Raw genomic sequence first — 12,277 nt, 5'->3', positions numbered from 1 at the left:
AGGGCTGCATGTGGTCAGTGACTTGCACTTTGTTTGCTGTTGCATCCTCAGGCCTTGCCGTATCTCTTCTTAGAGATCAGGTTGAAGCCCAGATGCTTCCTGCTGCCCCGCCAAACTTAATTGACAGCCTGCCAGTCTTCACAGCAGGCTGATATGATCTGACGTGAACGCACAGCAGGCTGGTGGGTTAAACACATCAGTGACGCTAAGACATGCCATGCCTGTCTGATACTGATGCTGGATGTCAGTTATTTCTTTTTCTGTTGAAGCCCTTCTACACAACTACAGTGGCTCTGTATACATTTAAAGACCTGATAGTTTGCCCTACGGTAAAATGTGTTCTATTTTTGTCACACATTTGTGGGAAAATGTCCACTTGTGGATTCTTCATCAGAGGGATTAGGGGAGATTAACTACCCTCTCATGATGGAAGTTGGTCTGTTATAAGTGAAGCTCTTGTTTTTCTTGGAGTTTCTTAGAGCCATTTGTGTGTCATACTGTAAAAATTACACTGAAAATAATACAATAATTTGTAAGTCATAGATGTTTGTCAAGGCAGGATCTTCTGAATTTAGGACTCAATAGTGTGTAGTGTATAAAACACCACTGACAGTGGTGTAGTCCTTGTTACAGTCTGAGCAGGAGGCATAATGAATGGAGGAAGAATACGTGTTCAGCGTCATGTTCTCTCTCCTTTGATTCTAAGGCGAAGCCTATTCACAACCACCTGGTCAAGGCATGTTAATAAAGACACATGATGCTGTTGGGTGCAATCAAAGCCCTCTTCAGCTCATTTCCTGAGTTCCCTAGCTTTCTATCTCTTGTCAACAGAATCACAATGAAACTTTCCTCTTCATGATGCCTGAATATCAAAGAGGCTGATGTTTCCTGCCCACAAAAAGTGTGAAATGAATGTTTGCTTTTGCCTTAACTGCCTAACTGTTCTGCTCCTTCAACCATGTTATAGAATATTCTGAGGATAAACCAGTACAGAGTACAACAGACCTTTGGCTACAGCAGAGAAATAATAGCACAGTCTAATTTATGCAGAGTATGAAATGTGCCACACACTGTCAGTTCCAACAGAGAAGTTGAACGTCCCAAAATAATTGAATATTATTTTGATATTTTTGTCTATACACCAACAATTAAAACAACAATTCATTATTTTAAGGCAGGGCAACTTCAGGTAGGTCACACATTTCAAACACAGAAAAATTAAAATGTTTTACAAAGCACAAAAAAAGATTAAAAACTATCAGCAATTAAAACCACATTAAAATCAAGATGAAATGTAAAGTACGAACAGACTAAAATAATAATAGACCTGGAATGCAGTTATAGTACAGTTATAACTTTGCCTTTCAGAGCCTTACTGCTTTTCATTGACAGAAAAAGAAGTGAAGCAATATTGCATTTCTTGAATTTATGTACAAACTTACAACAACCCATAAGTGAACTAACAAACACCTTGACAATGTAGGTCTGTGATGTAAATAAAATGATGTTGATGTAAAGAGTGCTCTGTGTTGCTGTGACAGGTTGAATAATAGTGATCCAAGAATCAGAGGACTGGACCTAACAGGCTGATGAAAGCTAAACACAGCATTATATTTAGTGTTGTTTGAGTAAGTGTAACAGTAACATGAGTCAATGTATTATTTTTAAGGGTGACTCTACGCGTGTTTCTTATGAGTGTAAATTTGAATTTATCCATGTTTCGTTTTTTTAAATTCCTTTATTAGAGAAATTTGTCGTATTTTGATAATATACCTAGTGCAAAAAATGCACATGCATCCTTACATGAACATAAATTCAATATTCCCAGATCATTTGCACAATACTTTGAGTGATCCCCTTTTGATCACCATGTATATAGTTTCTATTTTGAATGTGGCAGGTGTTTATGGGTGCAGCTTTATCCTGTCCTGTCCTTGTGTACACCAATGCCTGTCACCAAGTGACATATGCTGCTGTTTGTTCTGCAAAGAAAGAGTTGGAGCTAATTAAAGACAGGTAGCCCTGCCACAGGAAGTGTACGTAAGCAGACCATTCACTGCTCTGATTAGTTAGTTATTTAAACAAGGCTGAGGATTAGGTGAAAGACTGGAATTCCATCCATGAAGTGATATTAGAAGACCTTGAATTCTCTGGAAATTCAAATAACACCAGTGTTGTAATCATGGGTGGAAAAGATACTTAAACGCCCTGCAAATGTAGAACCATTGTCATTTTGTTGTCAAGTAAATGCAAAACCTATACTCAGATTTAATAAAAATACATCTGTATCTGTTGTAACTACAAAGATACTTTAAAAAAAAATCTATATGTTTCTAAATTAAATGTCCTGTTTATTATAAAAATAATAAAAATGAATTGTTTCTTAAGTTATTAGTTCTAGCTTATGTTGCCAGACCAATGATCACAAGCAAATGTACAACAGCTTTATCACTATTTTAGAATAATATGCATATAACAATATGTTAACTGCAGTGCTTCTATGCATTAATATTCAACTTTAAAAAAATTCTGCAAAAAATTAGATTGGAATTTATCAAAGTACAATACTATTGTCTCTATCTCGGAGAAAACTGTTCATTTATATTTTGTTATCTTTGTTATTTATGAATTATACTTTCCTAATGAGTTTAGAAGATGTCATTATTTCCTACCACACAGTGTTGTAACATATAAAAAAGAAAAGGCCAGTACTTACAATGTTGTAACCCCCAGTTTGCACCTGGCAGATATATGTTAGGTGGTGTACAGTAACTTTTGCTTAGGAAAATTAAAATCAGCCATTTGAAATCATTTGAAAAAATATATGATTATATTAGCAAGTTTAAGATGTTATTAGCTAGTTTAATGACCTAGTAAAGTGTTTTCGAACCTGAGGTTTCTTTGAGCAAGACAAAGTTTATTTTAAAGAACCTTTGTGTGGAGATTGAAATAATACATTTGTAGTAGTATGATTTATCTTTCATATCTGTAAAGGGCTGTGGTGTAGTTTTATGCTTCATATTTCTTAGCACCATGGGTCAGATTAGCCAGTAAGATCTCTTGCAGCTTGATGCTCAGACAGAATAAATCCCTCTGATTAAAGTGAACAGAACTGGGACAGACTGGTCACGGTGCAGCTCTCACACACACTGACATGTCTGAACACAGCATTTGCTCTTCAAAAACCCACACAGAGTTATTGGAAATAACTTGTTCATTAATTTATAGATTAAATTACTTTTTTCACACAAATAAAAATTGTTCATTTCTTTAACACTTTTTGTGAACATTAGATACAGTTTGGTTTACTGGTTGATCTTTGAGTAGTGTTTCCATGGCTGGCTTTAAAAAAAAAAAGGTTTCCTTTCAGTAGTGAGATGTGTGAATGTACTGAGTACTCTCATTATCTAGGGCAGCACAAAGAACCTGATTAGGAGCTGCAAGAGATCAATATTAGTGCAACTGAGTATATTTGTTCAGGTAGTTTACAGTACATAAACATACATTTTGATTAAAACACCTTCCAATGTAACCTTCCAATTTTATGATATTTTGTCTCATTTTAACTATAAGTGAGTTCATTTGGCACGATTTAATGTGTTGTAGATGGACCACTAAAGTTAAAAAAAGACTCTTGAAGGTAATTATCCAGGGATTTACCTGTGGTGACTGTGTCACCAGGACAGCAAACGTCAGTGAACATCTTACTGCACTTTTGTCTAAAAACATGTTGGCTTAAAGCATCTCAAAAAACTCCCTTTGTTAGCTGCCTGCTGAATGGCAGGCGAGATGTGAAAAATGCATAATTTGTCAACTGACTGCAGAATGAAGCCTAATGAGCCTGTCACATTTGATAAAGGAGATCTCATCCAGGACCTGTCAAGACATGACGAGGTCAGACTTGGCCAGAGCATCTGCAGCATAAGAGTGGTGTTGTGAAAATGCATTTAGATGAGGATTTAGATTAGCTTCATCCTGTTCTGTTAGAGCCCACCACAATGTTTATGCTTTATGAAAGAAACAGTTAATTACCGAGCCCTGAAAATCAGACCGTGCCATTCAATCTTTCTTCCCTTTCCTCTTAAATGAAAAAGAAGAAGTCACAATAGCTATTCGTGGGGAAAATACCAACCTTCTCCTTTGAATTAGTCATAAAGTTAACAATGTTTGCTGATGTTCTCTATTTTGCTTTGGGCAGCAGCAGCAGCAGCATATTGACTCTACCTTTGACATTATCTGATGTGACCTGGTGCCAGTGGACTTCTGCAGGGAAGGAAGAGAGGAAGAAGGCTCCTTTCTTTCCCTGTCAGGTGTAGGTGGTGTAAACTGCATTTTGGCAAGCCAAACAAACTCTTTGCAAGCAGAGGATAGCTTTGATTCTCCTAATCAAAGCAGATAGTATTTTTAATGCTATGAGTCTGTGAAATGTAAGAAAAGTAAAAGTGAAAATCAGCGTTTCCTGAGTAGTGGTAAACTCAACTTCAGACATAATCTATCGGATTAACAGAACAAAACCTAGTTATTTTTAATTTACATTTAAACAACAAATTAGTAAATTGGCAAATTCCATTGAAAAAAGCCAAAGCCAAAAAATGGTTAATGGTATTTATTTAAACATGATCCTGTTTGTTTTAGATGGAAGTGTGGTTGCAAATTATCAACAATTTCTTTCAACTTATGAATACAGAATTATATCCATTTCAGTCTGACTCAATAAACAATTAAAAAGACCATCAGAAACAAGTCACTCCTGAGAGTTTCTGTAACCCAGGCTACGTCCTTGTATCATCAGCTTTGGGTAAAAATGTATAATATGTTTAGTGTGTTTATTGTTGCTTAATGTGACTAATACTGCTACTAATTCAGACTAAAATGGGGTTGTACCTTTGTTTTTGCTTCAGGCAGACAGATTGTGGTTCCACTTTTAAGAAGAAATAGTTGTCCTTCTATAAGTGGAGGTCATAGGGACACCATCAGATAAACATGTTTCATGCTGGGGTGGGGTTTCTGTCGCTGTAAACTTTATGAGCAACGCATGCTGGCAAATGTAATCACTGATGGAGAGACTGTGCAGGAGAGCACCAATTCCTCTGTGGTGTAACGAGATGGCTTTTAATGGACCACTAGGACCATAAGAACAGATCAGATGCCTGCATCATTAGAACTGAATTGTGTCTTTAAATTGCTTTCTTTTGCCATTTGCACCATAACTCAATAACGACAGCTCTGTTTTGCAGAGAAAAGGAAGTTCCCTTCACTTCCTTCTTGCTTGTGTAAGGCATCTCTCCATGTCACGAGCGACAAAGGCCAGGACCACCTGAGACAAGCAGCATGTGGATCAGCCACATGTACCACTGTGTTAGAGCTGCAAGGACCTAAAGGTAAAGGCTAATAAAGACATCTCACCTCTCCTGTTTGTAAGGTGACCAAAGCTTAGAAAAGAGTAGTGTTAGCTGTTTAAAGTAATGAGGTTGATTCTGCTTGCAGGGGCCTCTGAAGCCTTTCCCACTAATTGTCTTGATCTTATTAAAAGGCTCAAGGTTTTAAAGAAAGGAAAACATGCAGATTATTAACGTGGTGTGCACAAGAACCTAGAGTTGCTTACAGTGCAGAGACATGGATTTTGAAAGGGGGACACGTTTGGATCACAATGAAGACAGATGGACTACGACTGAATCCTGTTAAACCCTTACCTGCTCTTGATGTCAAGGTGTCAACAAACAAAAAGGAACGAGTGCACAGTAAATGATCAAGTCAGGATTCAGGTGAAATGTGTTCAATCTCAACGGGATGTCCAAATGTCCACATTTGGCTTTTTATTTTTAAATGATTCTAACATAACAAAATATATCAGATTCCGGTTTTATATTTTGTCCCAACAGTGCAAGCTGTTTCAGGCCGTTAGATGAAACAAAAGACACCCCTTCCTCTAATGACGTGAGCGCTGCTCTTTTTCCATTTGCTGCTGTGAGTGAGATTATTGCCCCCTCCTGTTTCTATCTGTGGTTAAATAGCAAAGCACGCTGCTTGTCGGGGTAGACAGCCCACTTTAGATAAACTGGGGTTATCTAGATAATTCACTGTGAGAGGTATCTATCGAGGCTTTAAAAAAACAGCAGCACTTTAACATGTACTCAAACAAAATCGAAGGACCACGTAGAGGAAGATCTTTTGACTCCATGAACATTGGCTTCGAAGAAAAACTGCTGAACAATGAGGTAGGAACTTTATTAGTACAGTAAATACGTTAATTTATAGTCACTGTTGTTTTGTCGTGTGACAAGAGTTTGACTGTGAGGTGAAGAGGTTTACTTATGTGTGATTTTAAAGACCAATACTTTTTTGACTATGGGGAGATCGATCAGGTCATCTTGATGAAGAAGCTTTCACTTTGGCGTCAGTGCAGATTAATTTAAGCCGTTTTGTTATAGTGTAATTTACGTCAAGGGGTTAAGAGGGTTAGAGGGGGATACCTCTGAGCTCCATGGCATAAAACAATAATTATTGCAATCATTAATGTCTACATCTTACTCTGGCTTCCGTAAAGGGCAGAAGAGATAGAAGATAAACCGCACGTGTGGTGTCTCCTTTAAGCCTATTAAGCCTATGGAAACGGATACTGAAAGGAGACAGGGTCCCTATGCGATAGGGGAAGGTTTAATGAGCTTTGTTGAGTGCACACGTTAAGGTATATTTCAAAATTTTGAAATATATTTTATCGCAAAATAAATTACTTTATAGTCTTTGAGCAAGCAGCGACACAGTCACTATCCACAAATGATGAAAAACGACAAAAGAATAATCCAAATGTCCAGGACAACATGTCAGGCAATCCGACTCTATCTGTGTCCAACACCTGAAACTTTTACACAGCTGAACGTGATCTTTATAGATTTTAGGCCTTTTCTGATCAGGATATTCATGAAATTTAAATTATGTTGAAACACGGTACACTTCTGTTTCACAGCAGTAAAAACAAAAATGACTGTAAAGCGTGTAAAAAGGTGTATGACTATATCTGACGTCATAAAAGAGAAAAATCTATTTTATGAGGAACAAGTCTACGTAAAGTCACCCCACGTTGCAGCCTGGACCCTGCACGCTGCAGTGATTAAATGCTGCCTAATGACTTGGTGGGATTTCAAAATGCAGGGAACTAATAATAGGCTTCCCCGCTGTCCAAATGAGATTTCAGTAAGGCGATTCTTTGAGACAGAGACAAGTTCATCTTCGCTAAATCTAGTCGCAAAGAGTTGACCCCGGACACCGTCCTGATCCATGCGTCCTGTCCCCACGCACTGATGTTTTCAGGGATATTACCAACAAGAGTCCACCGAAAACTAGTTTGCAGCGCGGTCTACACAATGTTTGAGGGACGAAATATGGTAAGATATAACTCCAGTGAAAAAAAAAACCTTGTTCTTGTCAGTGGACTGAACGAATCACGTCTATCTATTAGATTGTGTGTATTATTATTATTATTATTATTATTATTATTATTATTATTATTATTATTATTATTTATCTTTGAAGCAAATATAGCATAATGTCTTTGTGCATTACAGGAAAAAAAAAAAGATTACTTTTTCTGTGCTGCTGACAACTGTAGTCCTGCTTCTAAAACCTGGTGACGGATTATATGAATTTTCCTCTGGCGTATGCAGCGCGAACAGCCATGCGTCAACGTGAGAGCTCTGTCCGCGGTGCTGAAATGGACGGTCGTTCAGTCGCTAATCTCCAACCCGTCTCAGCTGCATTTTCATTACTTATTTTATCTACAGGCATATTTATGCCTGTCGCTTTATTTGTTTGGATTCTCGTACATTTCGGTCCTTAGTTATGGCTCAGTCACGAGGTAAATCCACTGTATGATCCTGACTGGTTTGGGTAGATATCAAGTGAACATGAGTTTTCACTTACAGAACTAATGCAGCAGAGAACACGGTCATTTGCACTTTTCCCACACTACGGCCACTACACTAACACTGACAGGGCAGGTAAAACGTCGTGAGGTCAAACGAGATCATATTAAAAATAGCTTAGTATCTCCTCTCATGGCCAGAGAAGAGCCAACACTGGTGGTAGAATGATACCACAAAAAAATAAAATCTTTTAAACAAAGTTGTTTAAAATGTTTTTATTATTTTCAGATAAACAAATCATCCTTTACCAAAATCGAAGAAAACACTGAGAAGAAGAATACATCAGAGAAAGGGAGAGCAACTGTCATCTTTTCTCTCAAGAATGAAGTGGGAGGACTTGTAAAGGCACTCAAACTCTTCCAAGTACGGACAAATTTAAACAGTTTACCTCCTAAATATTTGTCAGTACAGCAGCTATCTTTTGTTTGTTTTTTTGTTTTTTGTTAGGTTAGATTAGGTTAGGTTAGGTTAACTTGAATAATTACTGATCAAGTAAATAACTTAACATGAATTGTCATTGTTTCTTGCAGGAAAACCATGTAAACCTAGTGCACATAGAGTCCAGAAAATCCAAAAGACGCAACTCTGAGTTTGAGATATTTGTGGACTGCGACAGCAACCACGAACAACTGAACGAGATAATCCAGTTGCTCCAGAAGCATGTGAATGTGGTGGATATGGAGCCACCAGATAACTCCTGTCTGCATGAGGAAGGTAGGCTATCAGTCAGTGAAACACCACAGAGCGTCTTTTTAAACCTGATTAGTAGTTGTAATGTTTTTTTTTTTTTTTTTCTTGTCTTCTCAGATATGTATAATGTACCTTGGTTCCCAAAGAAAATTTCAGACTTGGACAAGTGTGCAAACCGTGTCCTGATGTATGGCTCTGAACTGGATGCTGACCATCCGGTATTTAAACACAAATAAAACCGTATAATTGACTTTAAAATGCAAACTCTTAATTTGAAGCACTGTCATATATTTGTATGTTCCTCTCAATCAGGGTTTCAAGGACAATGTGTACCGGAAAAGGAGAAAGTACTTTGCTGACCTTGCCATGGCCTACAAACAGTAAATTTTTGTTTTATATTTAAATTTCAAGATTGGAAATCAGCTTTTTTTTTTTTTATACTTAAAAGATTTTGTCCGTTTTGTTCCAGTGGGGACCCTATTCCTCGTATTGAGTTCACAGAGGAGGAAGTGAAGACTTGGGGGGTTGTGTACACAGAGCTTAACAAGTTGTACCCCAACCACGCCTGCCGGGAATACTTGAAGAACTTGCCACTGCTGTCCAAATACTGTGAATGTCGAGAGGACAACATCCCTCAACTGGAAGATGTTTCCCGCTTTCTAAAGGGTAGGTTGTAATTTCCTTAATAAAACATATTTCTTAGCTTTGAATTGAATTTTTTCAGTTTTTAAAATATTATCATGCACATGTGGTTAAAATATGATATCTTTTCAGAACGCACTGGATTCACTATCCGGCCTGTGGCAGGTTATCTGTCGCCACGTGACTTTCTTGCTGGTTTGGCCTTCCGTGTTTTCCACTGTACCCAGTATGTGCGGCACAGCTCCGACCCTTTATACACCCCTGAGCCGTGAGTAATATACAGAATAAATTGAGGAAATAAGAGTAAATTTTTAAACATGGTATTAGACCAATAATCTATGGTCTTTTATCATAGGGACACATGCCATGAGCTGCTGGGTCACGTCCCACTGCTAGCAGAGCCCAGCTTTGCCCAGTTTTCTCAGGAGATTGGTCTTGCTTCACTTGGGGCTTCTGATGACTCGGTTCAGAAACTAGCCACGGTAAGTAACACTCACACAGGTAAACATCTGTAAAATCCAAATTAATAACTCCATAATAACAATCACATTTTTTTTACTCCTGTGACACAGTGCTATTTTTTCACGGTTGAGTTTGGCCTATGCAAACAACAGGGGCAGCTGCGAGCATATGGGGCAGGACTGCTGTCATCTATCAGTGAGCTTAAGGTAAATACATTTTAACAAGGCCATACTGTGGCCATGTTTACGCAGTCTTACGTCTGATGCATGACACAATTGTGACAAATAAATCCTCCAAAGATAATTAAAATCTATGGATCATCTTTTCAAAAAAGCCCAAACCATTTCAAATATTTAAACCTCATATTAGACAGACAAGAACCTAATATATATTATTGCCACTTATTTCAATAACCAAACTGTGTGAGTACATTTTCTGCAACATCTGCATTTCTCTCTTACAGCATGCTCTCTCTGGTAATGCAAGGATAATGCCTTTTGACCCCAAAGTCACATCCAAACAAGAATGCATCATCACAACATTTCAGGATGTTTACTTTGTGTCAGACAGCTTTGAGGAGGCCAAAGTTAAGATGAGGTGAGCTTGAACACTAAGTATTTTAACATTAACATAATAATATTAATGTATACTGTATGGCGAACCTTACAATTATCTATAAACCAACATTTGCTGCTGTATTATATATACTAAATATTTTCCACTTACTATTAAACTTGATATTGTGTTAATTTCAGAGAGTTTGCCAAGACCATCAAGCGTCCCTTCACAGTCCGATACAACCCCTACACACAGAGCGTGGATGTGCTAAAGGATACTCCCAGCATCAACAGCGTTGTTGAGGAGCTTCGGCATGAGCTTGACATCGTCGGTGACGCCCTCAGCCGACTGAACAAGCACCTGGGTGTCTGACTGCCCATGTTCCAGTAGAAATTACCCACCTACAGCTCATCAACGGTTCCCACGTCATCCCCTAAGCAATGCTGTAGAGATGACTGCTTGTGTACCACCCTTCATCAGTTCAATGAATGTGCACTGCTTTGGCGAAATGTTCTGTGGTCCCCACTGCATGGTTCATGGTATATATGTTTTACAGAGGTACATTAGATATGTTTAGTCACTGACATCAGTACATTGCACAAACCCAAAGATCTGCTTATCCTGAGACACTGTTGTGCTTCAGTTATACTTGGCTGATTTAGCTTCTGTGTTGCAAGCAGTTGATACACTTTCTTTGTGATTTAGTTACCTTTTTAAAGCATCCTAAGCTGTTATAAACACAGGTATGTTGACCTCTACTGTTGTACATGACCATGTGAATTTATTTGTAATTTATTCCATTTGACCTTTTCTTCACATTTAGGCTTCCTCACTTAATGTGTGTGAAATGTACCTTGTTTGTATTCCGATGATGTTTGAATCATGTTCCTTATTTTGCTGAGCTTATGAAAGTGGAAACGGCTGTAAAAGAATGTTTTCATGAATGATTATGTCAGACTTGGCCCAACCCATTTTATTTTACAATGATATTTTTAAATACCTCCTCTTCAAGTGAAAGTAACTGTAGTGGTCTTGGAATCAAAACATTATTTTTCTACTGTAAAGAGACCTAGACATTATGAATAGGCTACATATCAAACTAATGAGAAAAATAAAAATAAAATAAATGTTTATTGTGTCTTAACAATGTTTCAGATGGTTTGTCAACTGTTAACTTATAGGGCATTTTATATCTTTCATCATGTCTTTCATCATGTCTTTCATCACGATCATGTGATTATCATAGTAATGTTTATGTTCAAATTTGTGTAACTTTAATTATATATTGTGAAGTAGCCTGTATGGTGTTGTGGAATTTTGTTTATTAATGTGTTGACCAACCCATTTACTGCAAATCAGAGTAAACAAGACTTTAGAAAACGTTATATAACAGGGTTATTTAAGTGACTGAACTAAACAGTCAAATAAATGTATTTTAGTGTCTTTACCACTATGCAAATGCAGTAAAAATGCAGACACAGGAGCACTATGACAAATAATAATTAATTTTTTGTATTTATTTTTATTTGATCACGTGAATCCCGCTCACAAAACGTTATGTGAAAATCGGGTTCTGCTCTCTGACAATGCACTAGTCATAAAGGAATTCTAATCTGCATGTGATTGTTTACTAATGTTTTAAAGATTTGGGTAAAGTCTTTGGGTCGACAGGTTGTTTAAACCTTTCTCCAGCATGATACTATATAGCACTTTATAACCACATTAGCACTAAATAAATAAATATTTAACAAGGGGTATCATTAATATAATTAACATCCTTATCATTATTAAAACATTATATATGTTTGTAAAGCATTAGTGCCTATAGATGACAGTAAAACATTTTTACAAATTCTACAATAATCCTATACTTATAAGTCAATGCGCTGTTTATGTGTAAACTTTGTTCTTGATATCCTGCAACCCTTTATAGAAGCTGAGGGTTCAAAAGGGTCTCCCTGATGTATGAGCTAAGAAGGCGTGCACAGGTGTCGTGTTAAAAT

At 37.3% G+C, this 12,277-nt stretch overlaps 1 protein-coding gene across 3 annotated transcripts; it reads left to right on the top strand.

Annotated features, from left to right (window-relative positions):
* Window positions 1–5,466: 5,466 nt before the first annotated feature.
* tph1a (tryptophan hydroxylase 1 (tryptophan 5-monooxygenase) a) lies at window positions 5,467–12,013 on the top strand. Of its 3 annotated transcripts, XM_067500017.1 has the most exons (11): window positions 6,019–6,218; window positions 8,151–8,285; window positions 8,453–8,636; window positions 8,730–8,830; window positions 8,925–8,992; window positions 9,082–9,278; window positions 9,387–9,522; window positions 9,610–9,736; window positions 9,827–9,922; window positions 10,180–10,313; window positions 10,472–12,010. In XM_067500017.1, exons 1-11 carry the CDS (start codon window positions 6,129–6,131, stop codon window positions 10,644–10,646), a joined length of 1,443 nt encoding a protein of 480 aa, XP_067356118.1. In that variant the 5' UTR covers window positions 6,019–6,128; the 3' UTR covers window positions 10,647–12,010. The 3 variants fall into 3 exon arrangements, with proteins under 3 accessions (XP_067356119.1, XP_067356117.1, XP_067356118.1); XM_067500018.1 differs by lacking the exon at window positions 8,151–8,285 and having other exon boundaries at window positions 5,467–6,218; window positions 10,472–12,013; XM_067500016.1 differs by having other exon boundaries at window positions 5,467–6,218; window positions 8,453–8,830; window positions 10,472–12,012.
* Window positions 12,014–12,277: the final 264 nt, after the last annotated feature.

This window comes from Channa argus, chromosome 4 (assembly GCF_033026475.1).
Source record: "Channa argus isolate prfri chromosome 4, Channa argus male v1.0, whole genome shotgun sequence".
NCBI classification, from domain to species: domain Eukaryota; kingdom Metazoa; phylum Chordata; class Actinopteri; order Anabantiformes; family Channidae; genus Channa; species Channa argus.
This window is presented reverse-complemented; position numbering and strand designations above follow the sequence as displayed.

Coding starts and splice junctions, on each gene's coding strand:
- tph1a (XM_067500016.1), top strand. CDS start 6,129: ATGTACTCAAACAAAATCGAAGGACCACGTAGAGGAAGATCTTTTGAC. Junction 8,993..9,081: donor CTTGCCATGGCCTACAAACA/GTAAATTTTTGT, acceptor GTTTTGTTCCAG/TGGGGACCCTATTCCTCGTA. Junction 9,737..9,826: donor CGGTTCAGAAACTAGCCACG/GTAAGTAACACT, acceptor CCTGTGACACAG/TGCTATTTTTTCACGGTTGA.